The following is a 12,511-nucleotide window of genomic DNA, read 5'->3' as shown; positions in this document are numbered from 1 at the left end:
ATACAACATGAAATGAGTTTAGAAACAAAACATGTTACCTTTCCAAAGTAAGCAAAGGTTCAGCAGCTCTAGCATGATCAACTGGGTAGCGTTCACGAACAGCAAATTTAACATCATCTGACTCATCAGTTCGAAATCTTAGTATATTCAAAATTAGGTACTCATAATCTGTAAGAACAATGTTTCCCTGTAATAAAATAAAATATAATTTATTGCTTTTCCCAATCATTCTTGAAACTTCTTAAAAAGTGAGAAAGAAAATGGGGTCTCTTAAAAACCTGAATCAAAGCTACAATGAAGTTACAAACAAAAAGCACTTGAGTCACATCTAAACAGTGCTCCTTGCACTTGTCCACCATAGACTGAAATAAGATAAACAAATAAAGGACCCCAAGTTTGAAACATAATGAAGGAATATAAAGCAACTTTAAACTCACTGATCATTCTACTGAAGTCACTAATGGAAGTACAACAGTTATCACCTACTTTTCACAACTTTGCTTTACACCGCCTTGCTTTTACAAAAGACCTACATTAATACCGGTCTTCACTGACCGAAAGAAATCTGAAATTAATTTTCACTTTTATGAAAATAAGGCAAAAAACAAAAAAAGCACTTAGTTTGTTTGGCAGTGACCTGTTATAGAGTCAGCAGGCAACTCAAGCAGTGAGTCAAACCCCATTCCCTGGGAACTTAACTCAGCATTTCAGCATCAAGCCATCATAGGTTTGAACTGTGAGCATCTGTGCTTTACCTCTACTTATTTTGTGCATCTATTAGTAAGATATGTCCTTAAAGTATCAGAAAAGCCTAAGAGAAGGTGTTTTCTGGGGATGTTCAAAAGTTTTTCTATATAAATTGGTGACAACTGCTTCTTTGCTTTATGCCATTTCAGCTTACAAAAGTTTCCATATGAACGCTCTACTTTCGGAGAGCAGGAGAAACCTGTAGTCAGTTAACACCTTGATGATCACCAGCTAAACTTACTGTTGTCCTTGCAGGAGGTAGGTCTACAAATACCGTGGCTTATTAAAAACAATTCAGAACAGACAGATATTTCAGAAACCAAATAAAGAGATATTTACACTTTCATCTGCAATTTGTCTTTGGATAGCAATAGTTATGTGGCAAAATCAATACAGATAGTTACACTTTATACCCACGTGGTTCCACACTTGTAATGTAGCCTAATGTAAGAACTCCATAAAACCAAAAGCTATATGCTTAAAGATATTCACTGCAGTTTATTTCCAATAGAAAAAAATGGAAACAGCCTAAATGTAAAAATTGAGGAAATTGCTGAATTATGATAAATCAACCTAACAAACTATTTAAAAGCTGTTAACTTATGAAGACTGTTTTGAAAAAGTAGGAAAATGTTTATAATCTTAAGTAAAAAATAGCAAGACACAGAAAAAAATCTGTATCCTAGGAAGTGGAAAGCAAATATATGGAAAAATGAAAGTATCTATTAAAAAGTTAAGATTAGGGGTGTCTGGGTGACTCAGTCAGTTAAGCGTCTGACTCTTGGTTCCAGCTCAGGTCATGATCTCACTGGTCTGCAAGTTCGAGCTCCACCTTGGACTCTGTGCTAAGCATGGAGCCTACCTGGGATTCTCTCTTTCTCTCTCTCTCTCTCTCTCTCCTCCCCCATCCCATCCCTCTCCCTGACTTGCAGTCTCTCTCTCAGAAAAGAAAAAGTTAACTGAAAAAGCAAAGTTTGGGTGAGGGCTTGGAAAGAAGTCCACATAGTGTCTGACTGAAGAAGATGTAATTTAACGTGACTTGCAAAACAGACCCAGCCATAGAGCCTGGCACAGAGAAGGTGCTCAAAAAATGTTTGTTGAATCAAAGTGTGCAGTTATCAAGAATATCTGGCAGATTCCAGCAAGGCAGTTACTTTCCTGAAAGCGTTTTTTGCCTTAAACCAGGGTTTCCCAAAACTATTCTGTAAGATGGTTCCCCCCCACCTCCATAAAAAAAGAACTCTGAGCAAATAAAGTTGGCAATTCTGTGTAACATATCCTTCTCTAGGGGATATACACATCACATTATTGCATTAAAGGCACTGATAAGTCCTAGAGTTAAAAAAAAATTTTTTCCCCCTTTATTCTCAAAGGCCCTCAAATTTTAATGGCTATGGGACCTATTTTTCTAGGTACACCTATTATCTAGGGAAAGTAGTATCTAAGAAACATACTTTGGGAAATACTGTGCTTGACTCTGATGTACTCAATAAACTACTTTCTGACCTTAACTTACTTTCTCCAGCATCTTTCTTATTGGAATTTTATTGCAAATTAATAAACTGACTTTGTTAAATGAATTTGAGCAGCAATCACCTCTTTAACCAAGGTCTGATCAACTCTAGATAAACCATACATCAAAATTCCAGACATGAAGCCTAGGAGATCAAACCCTGGTATAAAGAGAGGGAAGAGCAATCTTCAAGATCTACTGTAAGAGTCAACCAACCTACCTCTCTTAAGTATCACAATAACTGCTGAAAATTCCCAAGCACATACTTTCATGTATAAAATCCTTAATCTGTATTTCCAACTCATCAATAACTGGACCTCTGAAACCTAGGCAGTATGCGTACTAACAGCTCAAACCCCTCAAAATAGAAAGGCCCTAAATGCAATGGGGTATCCTGGATTGGATTCCAGAACACAAAAAGGGTATGTACTACAAAAACTGGTGAAATCTAAGAAAAAGTCTGCAGTTTAATTAACAGTAATGTGTCAGTGTTAACTTCTTAGTTTTAACACATGTACTGTGATTATGTAAGAGGTTAACGTTAAGAAAAATGAAGGATATACAAGAACTTTTCATATTATCTTTACAACTTTTCTATAAATCCTAAATTATTACAAAATGAAAAGGTTGTTTAGATTTTTTTTAATTAAAAACAATTTTTTTAAGTTTATTTCTTCTGAGAGAGGGAGGGAGCATGAGCAGGGGAGGGGCGCAGAGAGAGAGAGAGAGAGAGAGAGAGAATCCCAAGCAGCCTCCACACTGCCAGTGCAGAGCCAGACGCAGGGCGTGAACTCATGAAACCGTAAGATCATGACCTGTGAGCCGAAACCAAGAGTCCTATGCTTAACCAACTGAGCCACCCAGGTGCCCCTAGATTTTTTTTAATAATAGCAAAGATTACACAAAATCATTGTATGCAAAGAATTTTTACATATCGTTAAGGTCTAAGTTTAAATTGAAAAAGGAAAAAAAAAAAAAAAATGGAAAGGTCCGTGCCTGGTACATAAGTTTAAATTTAGAATGTAAGCATATTGACCGAAACCTAAGCATGCCTTCAGTTACATTCTAGAGATTTTTTTCCCCCCACAGATGAAAAAAAAAAAAAGGTGTTTGGGTTTTTTGTTTGTTTGTTTGTTTTGACAGTGGTGGGAAGAGGGGAAGGAGATCATAAATAAGACACCATACATAATAGTGGTTACCTTGGAATGAGGAAATGGTTTGGGCTAGGAAGGGTAAGACTTTCCATTTTAATTTTATGTACTTCTCTATATACTGAGAATGTATTCATGAACTACTTGTATAAACATATCTAATTTAAATGGTAGTCTAGATAATTCCAACCAATGTCCTACTGAGAAACAGAAAAACTGGACAAAATACACAAAGCTTGTATTTTAAGAAATCAAAAATGCAAGCAAGACAGTAAACCTTCACAGGACCAAAACCTAGAAGAAAACTCAGAAAGATGAGTCACACATGGGGGGCTACTTTTCCCCTAGGATCGTTTGTCTAACAGTTAAGAAACAACTGATAGGCTAAGAAGCTGAGCATAAATTTTGATAGACTCACGGAACAACTAAGGAGAATAAAAACTGGAGTTCAGAGCCCAAGTGAAAGATGACTGGGGCAGTGGTGGGGGCAGATATCCTGAGAAATCCAGTTCTGAATAGTGACTCATAAAGGCTGCTTCTCAAGGCAAGGTGTGAACCAGAAATATACCAGATTTTCCAGGCCCAACTTCTAATCAATTCAATTCTTGATTGGAGTAAGGTAATCTGGAATTAGCTGTACCCTTAGCCACTTGTCAAAAGCAATTATCTTCTCTAGAGAAAGACAAGTCATTCTGGATCTCAGACTACAACTACTGTTTTTTCTACTCAGTTCCTGGCACAAAATGAAATAACCAGGCATGTGAGGAGACAAGACAATGTAATTAAAATCAAAAGAAACAACAGACAATAAAAATAGCAATTCCAAGTGATTCTTGTCTGGTAGCAATAAAATTAGTGAATTGGAAGACAGATCAAAGAAAATCGGGCTGAATTTCCCAAAACTGATGAAAAACATCAACTCGGATTCTAGAAACTCTATGAACCCCCAAAAGATAATTACAAATAAGAACTCAACTAGGCACAGCACAGCAAAAATACTGAAAACCAAAGACAAAGAGAAAAAAATTTAAAGCATCCAGATAAAAAGGCCAGATTACCTTCAAAGGAGCTAACAGATTTCAGTAGAAATAACAGTTGCCAGAAGACAATAAACTTATTGTAACTGTCAAAATTTATTTAACTAATGAATAATAAAACCACTAGATGGTAAAACTGGTTGTAAGAGAAATGAAATAAATGAACTATTTACAATGAGAATAATTGTGTAAGATTGTCAATTCAAGGCAGTAAGACTGTAACCACTGAGGATATCTTTTCTCTAGACAGATACAATTTGAATCTCTACTGGATCAAATAACTTTCATTGCTATCAGGCAAGAATCATTTGCATTGCTATCAGTTTTCTACAAGTTAAAGTCTACACTTAAAGAACTGTAAAAAAACAAAACAAAACAAAAAACCCTAATCAATAGTAAATAGCAAATTCAAGATACACAACTCTAGAGGAAAAACTAACCCCCATAAGTGCCTACTAGACAACACCCAGCAGGATACTTAAATGACAGTTTGGTCCTTTTTGCCTCTTTTCAAATTTTAGATACTTTTTTACAGTCCTTTCTCATCATAACATCTAAAATTATTTTGATGACAAATATACATAAACACAAGCTACTCTCATTGCACCTTGGCCTGATTTACATAGGTCCAGCAAGAAATGTTAAGTAACATAAATATTATCTCCTCAGATATAGTCAGCAAATCTACAGTCACAAGGTATGAAGCAATGACTAAAGCCATAATAATCACTGCTGCCTGGAGAATTCATAAGAAATCTGGGATTTTATTTTCAAAAGTTTTCTATTATCCCAGAGACTTAAAAATTAGTATTTGAAACCAAACAAAAATCACTACTGATTGTGTCAGTGGTAGACCTATAAATTCAGGTAAATTCCTCTTTAAAGTTATTCAGATCTACAGTTATTCAAATCTATTCAAATTCTTTACCACCAATAGGCTAGGATCATATATGCCACAGAATAGGTAAAAGATCAGTTTCTCAGGATGTTTTGTGGACGCTGCTTCTACATATAAAATATAACCTTTGTCATACCTAGTTAAGTGAGACTTATTCACAAATATGAAACCCTAAGTTTGACCTAGTTTGCACAATTTGCCTTACTATATCTTGGTAAAAAGAATTACAAATTCTTATTGAACCTATGTAAACATACACATTGCCATTAGCAGTAAAAAAAAAAAAAAAAAAAAAAAAAAATCTCAGTAAAAAATCTCATTTGTTCCTAAATTCTAAAGGATCAATGAGAGCAAACCACCATTGAATTATATATCACTCCAATTTGCAGAAGTACAGACTACTAAGGATGAAGAGAAAGGTAAAGGGCTCTATCATACATCACCATAAAATACTCATCATAACACCAAAAATATTCTAGAAAATAACTAACCACAATTAGATTGTCTCCAGTTTATTCAGTCCTGTGTAATTTATTCTGATCACCCTAGAACACAGGTTAGCACTCTATTTTCATGGAAGCACTTGCTTCTAGATTAAAATGAGTCTTATATATCCTACCTTGGCCCTCTGATATATTTTGGTATTTGTCTACACACTATTGGCTCATACAACATGAGTCTATAAGAGCAGAGGCCAGCAAACTTTTTTACAAAGCAAACTCTGTAAAAGGCAAGACAGTAAACATTTTAGCATTTGTGGCCACATATGGTCTCAGTTGCATATTCTTTTTTGTTTTTTAAGAGCCCTTTTTAAAACATTACCATTCTTAAGCTCACAAGCTTTATAAAAAGGGGCCACAGGCTGTAGTTTACCAACTCACATATGGCCACATATGGTCTCAGTTGCATATTCTTTTTTGTTTTTTAAGAGCCCTTTTTAAAACATTACCATTCTTAAGCTCACAAGCTTTATAAAAAGGGGCCACAGGCTGTAGTTTACCAACTCCCATTTAAGAGTATCTGGTATGTCCTTCTACCAAGGTTCTGAACCTGACTTCTTTGTTGAAGACCCAATTTATAATGACAAAATTATAGGGACAGAACAGATTGGTAGTTGTCAGGAGGGAGGGATGGTGGGAGGAAGAGGAGTGGGTGGGTATGACCATAAAGGGGTATCACCAGGAAGATCTCTGTGGTAATGGAAAAATTCTGTATCTTGATTGCAGTAGTGATTACATGAATCTACAAAGGTGGTAAAATGAACAGAACTAGATGCATACATTGTACCAGCATCAATTTCCTGACTTTGATATTGTACTATAATAACATAAAAGGTAACAACTAAGGGAAACGGACATCTCTATCTCTGCAACTTCCTGTGAATCCACAGTCATTTGAAAACAATAAAGTTTTGAGAAAAATTTTTTAAAGAGGGTATCACACAAATTTCAATTGACCACTCACTACCTGAGACCACACACAAAAATCAATTTCAGATGGGCTACAGCTGCTGTTCCCTGCCCATATTTTACAGTATAATAGTATTACACAGATAATTAACAATACAACAATGAATTATCCTTCATCTCACCACCCAAATTTAACTTACCCTATCATAGAGCTCAATGATTAAGTGATAAGCAGCTTCATCACTTCCAAATTGAAAATCTACAATTCTATCCACACCAAGTTGTTTTGCACTGACTAATCGCCGACTCTTCAAATGTTTTCGGCACTAGTGGGAAACAGAAGAAAAGGGCATTCGTATAGTAGAAGTGAATTCCTAACCATTTGGTATTGGCTTGTAAATAAGCTTCCTCTTTTCATTTCCATCAAGAATAACACTTAAAAAATAGTAAACAAAAGCCTGCAGGTGATAATCAAAGGAAAAACACTGTCTGTCAGGACTCTGACTGCTAACTCTGAAACAGTATTTTGTACTTTGCCCTATAGAGAAATGTACTCTGTTGTTTATATCACTGCTAAATCTCTTTTTCTTACCCTGATGACCTCACTCAAAGCCATAACCTTTTTTCATAAGGCCTCTTTCCAGTCTCATCTTTTAAGGATCCCAAATTTCCTTTGTGTTCAATATTAATTAGTGGTTTCCACCAAACTTCCATTTCAAATACAAATTCTGAACCATGAGCTTATTGGTATTCTGTAAGTTAGTCTTCAACGTACATCCAATTACCTTCTATTCCCACAAATGTATTAATATAGCCCAGACAGAATCTTTCTGGTACTGTCTCCAAAGCTTTTGACCAACTTAGCTCAAATCCAAATATAATAACTCTTATTCCTTATCAAATCCCATTCTTCCTATCCCTAGTCATGATGTTCTTTTCTTATTAGCAATTAAAATACAATTAACGTTTTAAACCCAAATATAAATTACTTGGTCAACACCTATTGCTTTAGATTATATGTACCATCCTTTAGTACAAATATTTAAGTATAACATGAACCAGAAACAAGACTACTCTGTAGTGCCTAAAAATTCTTACCACTGTTTCTAATTCTTTAATTTGGAAGGTTGCTTACTCAAGACCAGTAAGAAAGAATGCTTTCAAGACTCAAATTCAAGATAAATTTTACAGAGAAGCTAATATAAATTCACCTTTAAAAATATATACAATCATTTTTAGAACCAATGCCAACTCTTTCATAACCAAGAAGACTTCTTCTCCAGACCTAATAGTTCAAATTGACGAAAATTCTCATTTTATGTACTTATACATTCAGGCAGATATAATAATCCTTTTCAAACTTCTAACAATCTCTCCCTCCTATATTCAATAGTTCTAAGAGTGGTCTATAATGGTTTTGATTTAAACAGTGACCTACATTTGGGCTATTTTTAAACTCCCAGGGGAAAATCACAATCCTCCCAGAGGCCCCCAGTAGTATTTTTATTCAAGAAAAACAAAGTTAAAATGGAGATAAAAGGCATCCTTGAAAGGAACAGAAATCCACACCATGGAATGGAGAAAAGGGAAGATTACTTATCATGAGTATAGATGGGCATACAGTACATACATAATGTTTGTTTTATTTATTTCCCTATTAGCAGCTTGGTGAAAACAACAGTGCCACAAAGCTATCACTGGCATCCCCAAATGTGAGAATGAAGAACAATCACTGTGATTTGCCACAACTGAGCATGACTGTGCTATACAAAGGTAGCAGCTCTTTATTTTAAATTATTTATCATGTGCTTAACACTGTGTCTGCTCCACTGGAGGGTATCTCTCTATATACATTTAGATTAACATGTACACCTAACTCATAAAATTCTAACTTTTTTTTTTTTTTTTTTTTTTGAGTGTTTGGCCTCCTATTGGTATAGCCTGATTTGGGGATTTTTACACAATCCCAGTAGCATGTATCTTATCATCTGTAAAGCTAAAATAACCGTTCTTCATATCCACTGACATATTAAACAGCTCAAAATATACGTTATTAATTTATTTTGAAAAATGCTATACAAATACCAAGTGTCACCATTATTATGGACAATTCCCAAAAGAACCATTTGGGGTTACTATAAATTAAACTTTTTAAGAGTTTGATAATTTTGTGACAGGCCTTGTGATTTGGGAAACACTTACCTAACTTGTAATCCAAAACAGATTCTAAGTTGCTGGGGATAAGATTCTTCTCTGTAAAGCCTCTAATGAAATAACACAATGCCAAAACAAATAAATTTCTGAAGGAAAGTGAGGAGGAGAGGAAGAAGGAAATTAATACATATGGAGCCCTAATATGTGTCAGGCATTGTGTTAGGTGCTTTACATGTTACTTCAAATAATCCTCACCAATAACCCCATGAGGGAGTTATTATCCGCATTCTACATTTAAAGAAACTAAGTTTCAAGAGGTTAAGTTACTTTTCTGGGTTATAAAATTATTTAGCGGCAAAATCATTAATTCAAAGTTAGGTATATTTGATTCTAATGTCTTTCTTCTGTACCACATAAACTTTCAATATCTTTGTTATGCCAATAAACGGACAGGTAACGTCCACAAATGCAGACTCTCTGTTTTAATAGAAAAAACAAAACAAGACAAAAGCAAAGAGAGAAGTGAAAAGTAAAAAGATATGATTGGTAACATACTAATGTCATTGAGTATTTCAATAAAATACAGATTGGCAGCTCAAAAGTGAGCTGCAGAAAACTAGGAAAAGGTTAAGGGGGGGGCATATCACAGAAAACCAAGAATACTAGAAGATAGGATATGAATTCAGAAATTTGGGAATCATAAAAGGTAAGAAACTAATGAAAATGATGCTTTAGAAAAATTAACTCTGGTCTAACAAAGAACTGTTTTGATAGCAAGAAGTATACTGTAATTCAAAGGACTTTATGGGAACGTTACACAAGTTTAAACTAGAATAATGACTGTGGGAACTGAAAGATCTAGAGCATACTGGGGTGTGAAGTGTAACAGGGAGAAGTCAATAAATGTCTACTTTATTCATCCCAGTATCTATCAACTATTTTATCTATATTTTATTCATAATAGTGAAGGAAAACCAAACATTTTAAAACTTAAATTGTTAGTGACCAATCTCAGGGCCTTAAAATTTAGCTTCAAGTATAACTTAAAGTTTACCTTCATGGCAAAACTAGATGGCATCATATTCTTAGGCCACTCAAATTCTGTTGTGTGAATTCGTATGCCAGATTCAAGTAAAAGTGTAGCTTTAAAATCTGGTCTGTGGAAGAAAAAAGTTAAATTTTTCTTTAAGGCATTTGTCAACGCTAACTCAATAAAACAGACTAAAAGTGCAGGTTAAAAAAAAATCAATAATCTCATATTTAATTACCAAAGATCAAACAAGCCTGTAAAATGCTCTTACTTTTGAAGACGAATAAGATAGGTCTTATTATCCACATCATAAACATTGTTTACTCTCATTCCTAGTAAGCTGCAAGAGAAAGGAAACACGTAACAACATTTGAAATACAAAACTTCACTCAAATTAAAGCCGCAGGAGGAAGCAGGGCCTTCAAAGAGGGGATCTTCAACTCAAAGGATATGGAGTCAACCAGGGAGCAGAGCGAAGGCCACCAGGCATTGAGCCCAAAAGAAGTGTAACTTCTTAAGAACAAAAGTTAAGACAAAAAGAGCAGTCCTAGGAACACCATGCAATGCCCTGCGTCCTTGAAATGACCCGATTATTTCTAAGGAAACATCTAACCCCCTTTATTACAAAAGAAAAAAAAGGTAACAAAACTCTGGAAAAAAAAAAAATGACAAAACTCAAACAGCTGCATAACAGAAACCAGATCAGAATGTTACTTTCAGCTAAAACGCCAATATTCCGTCTCCTAGGAATGAGGAGGAGTGTCAAAGAAACCAGGCCGCCGGTCTGGAAACCCCTGAGGCAAAAGACTGCTGGGCACCCCGGCGTCTACTTGGTGTCTCCTGTCTTAATAAACGTTCGCTGCCAGACCGGGGCAACTCAGGCCAACAAGGCGAGAGCTCGGCGAGGGCCCCGCCAAAGCCTGACACAAGATCCGGCGAGACAAGCAGCCCGGGAGTGCGGGGTGTGGGGCATGCGGCCGCTGGGGTCCCCAGATATCCCGAGGGCCGCGGGAAAGATGTCACGCGCTCGCCCACCCAGGCCTAGCCAGGTCCGCAGAGGAGCACTGGGGGATTAAGTGGAAACATCAGGCTGGTCTTTTTTTCCACCACGGGGCACCGGCCTCTGCCTTCTGCATTCCCCGCAAGAGCCTAGTCACCTATCGCTCAGTACCTGGCATTCAGCTCCGCGAGTACCGCGCGGAGGTCAATGGTGCTGAAGCGAGTCTTCATGGCGAGGTCCGAGGGTCGCTACCGCAGTTTTCTCCACTGACTACCTGACTCAACGCCGCTACTCTTATGCGCAGGCGCACTTGGCCGAAATCTACGGCCGCGCAGAAGACCCAATATTCCTTGAAGCGAACGTGTTTGCGTCGCTTTTCTGAAGAATTGGAATATCAAGTCGCCGTCAACTAGCTTTTCGTTATACCAAAACAATTAGACATAGATCCGAACTAGTGTCTTGAAACTGCATTCCTTCCTGGAAAGCTGACGGACTAGTCCGGTCACCTTTCCCTCTTGTGTTTCAGGACTCAAGCTGACCTCCCTAGCGACCTCTGCTGGTCATAACAATTTATGATGAGAGTACTGGGAGGATTTCCCCCAAATGGGCGGTAGGGTTCGGTGTGCAAGAGCAATGAGCCCTTTCCATTCGGTTAACTGGACGAGTAGAATTTTGAAATATAACGAAACGAACTACCCTACAATTACCTACAATTACCCTCAACAATAAAGGCGAAGAAACGTTCAAAAAAGAGTTCCTATTTTGATGGACGCTCTCTGAAGAGCGTTTTGCGATGTCTTGTGGGATTCTCGTCTAACCTCGGTCTTGGCATCCCCTTGCCTCAGCATAGTACCTGGTATACAATAGGAACTCCGTAAACGCTTGGCAACCTGAATATTCAGGTGTTTTGCTACATAATGTTTTGAAATGAGATACAAAATAATAGAAGATTGCCCCACCATGGGGGACTCGTGGGGTAGTAGGAAAACTGCCGGGCAAGAATGCAAGTATGCCACTTCTCGTTGTGTTACGATAGATACAAGGAAAGAACGCAAAAGAGACAGGGTCTCGCTATGTTGCCCAGGCTGGAGTGCAGTGGCTATTCACAGGCGCGATCCCACTACTGATCAGCACGGGAGTTTTGACCTGCTCCGTTTCCGACCTGGGCCGGTTCACCCCTCCTTAGGCAACCTGGTGGTCCCCCGCTACCGGGAGGTCACCATATTGATGCCGAACTTAGTGCGGGCACCCGATCGGCATAGCGCACTACAGCCCAGAACTCCTGGGCTCAAGCGATCCTCCTGCCTCAGCCTCCCGAGTAGCTGGGACTACAGGCGCGCGCCACCGCGTCCGGCAAGGATCCTGAGCCTAGGGAGGATTCTCCAGCCTGCCGGCTGCAAGTCGTCACAATTTCCAACAGCAGAAGGCGACTGTAAATTCGAAGGGCGCCGATGCCGTTTCAGAAGAAACCGGGAATTGTAGATGCTAAGGGGTGCTGCCATAAGACATACGGTACAGGGCATTACTGCATCGTAGGGCACAGTAAACCATGCTGAAGAACTCAAAATGTGA

General features: G+C 37.6%; 1 protein-coding gene and 1 non-coding gene across 4 annotated transcripts in view; both read right to left on the bottom strand.

Annotated features, from left to right (window-relative positions):
- Nucleotides 1-11,327, bottom strand: part of NEMF (nuclear export mediator factor) — a 54,625-nt gene extending 43,298 nt beyond the window's left edge. Inside the window, exons 1-5 of one of the 3 annotated variants that reach the window (XM_086709812.1) lie at nt 11,111-11,324; nt 10,211-10,279; nt 9,964-10,066; nt 6,956-7,081; nt 39-187 (exon numbers count right to left, since the gene is read on the bottom strand). In XM_086709812.1, the coding sequence (XP_086565938.1) occupies nt 39-187; nt 6,956-7,081; nt 9,964-10,066; nt 10,211-10,279; nt 11,111-11,169 (506 nt within the window). In that variant the 5' untranslated portion in view covers nt 11,170-11,324. Of the gene's footprint in view, nt 1-38; nt 188-6,955; nt 7,082-9,963; nt 10,067-10,210; nt 10,280-11,110 lie in introns of all 3 variants that reach the window. The other 2 variants (XM_025918630.2, XM_086709813.1) reach the window with 2 other exon arrangements.
- Nucleotides 11,328-11,994: 667 nt separating this feature from the next.
- Nucleotides 11,995-12,294, bottom strand: LOC147579976 (signal recognition particle RNA). The gene has a single exon (XR_015253053.1).
- Nucleotides 12,295-12,511: the final 217 nt, after the last annotated feature.

Source organism: Puma concolor, chromosome B3 (genome assembly GCF_028749965.1).
Source record: "Puma concolor isolate L17-30 chromosome B3, mPumCon1.1.hap2, whole genome shotgun sequence".
NCBI lineage: Eukaryota > Metazoa > Chordata > Mammalia > Carnivora > Felidae > Puma > Puma concolor.
This window is presented reverse-complemented; position numbering and strand designations above follow the sequence as displayed.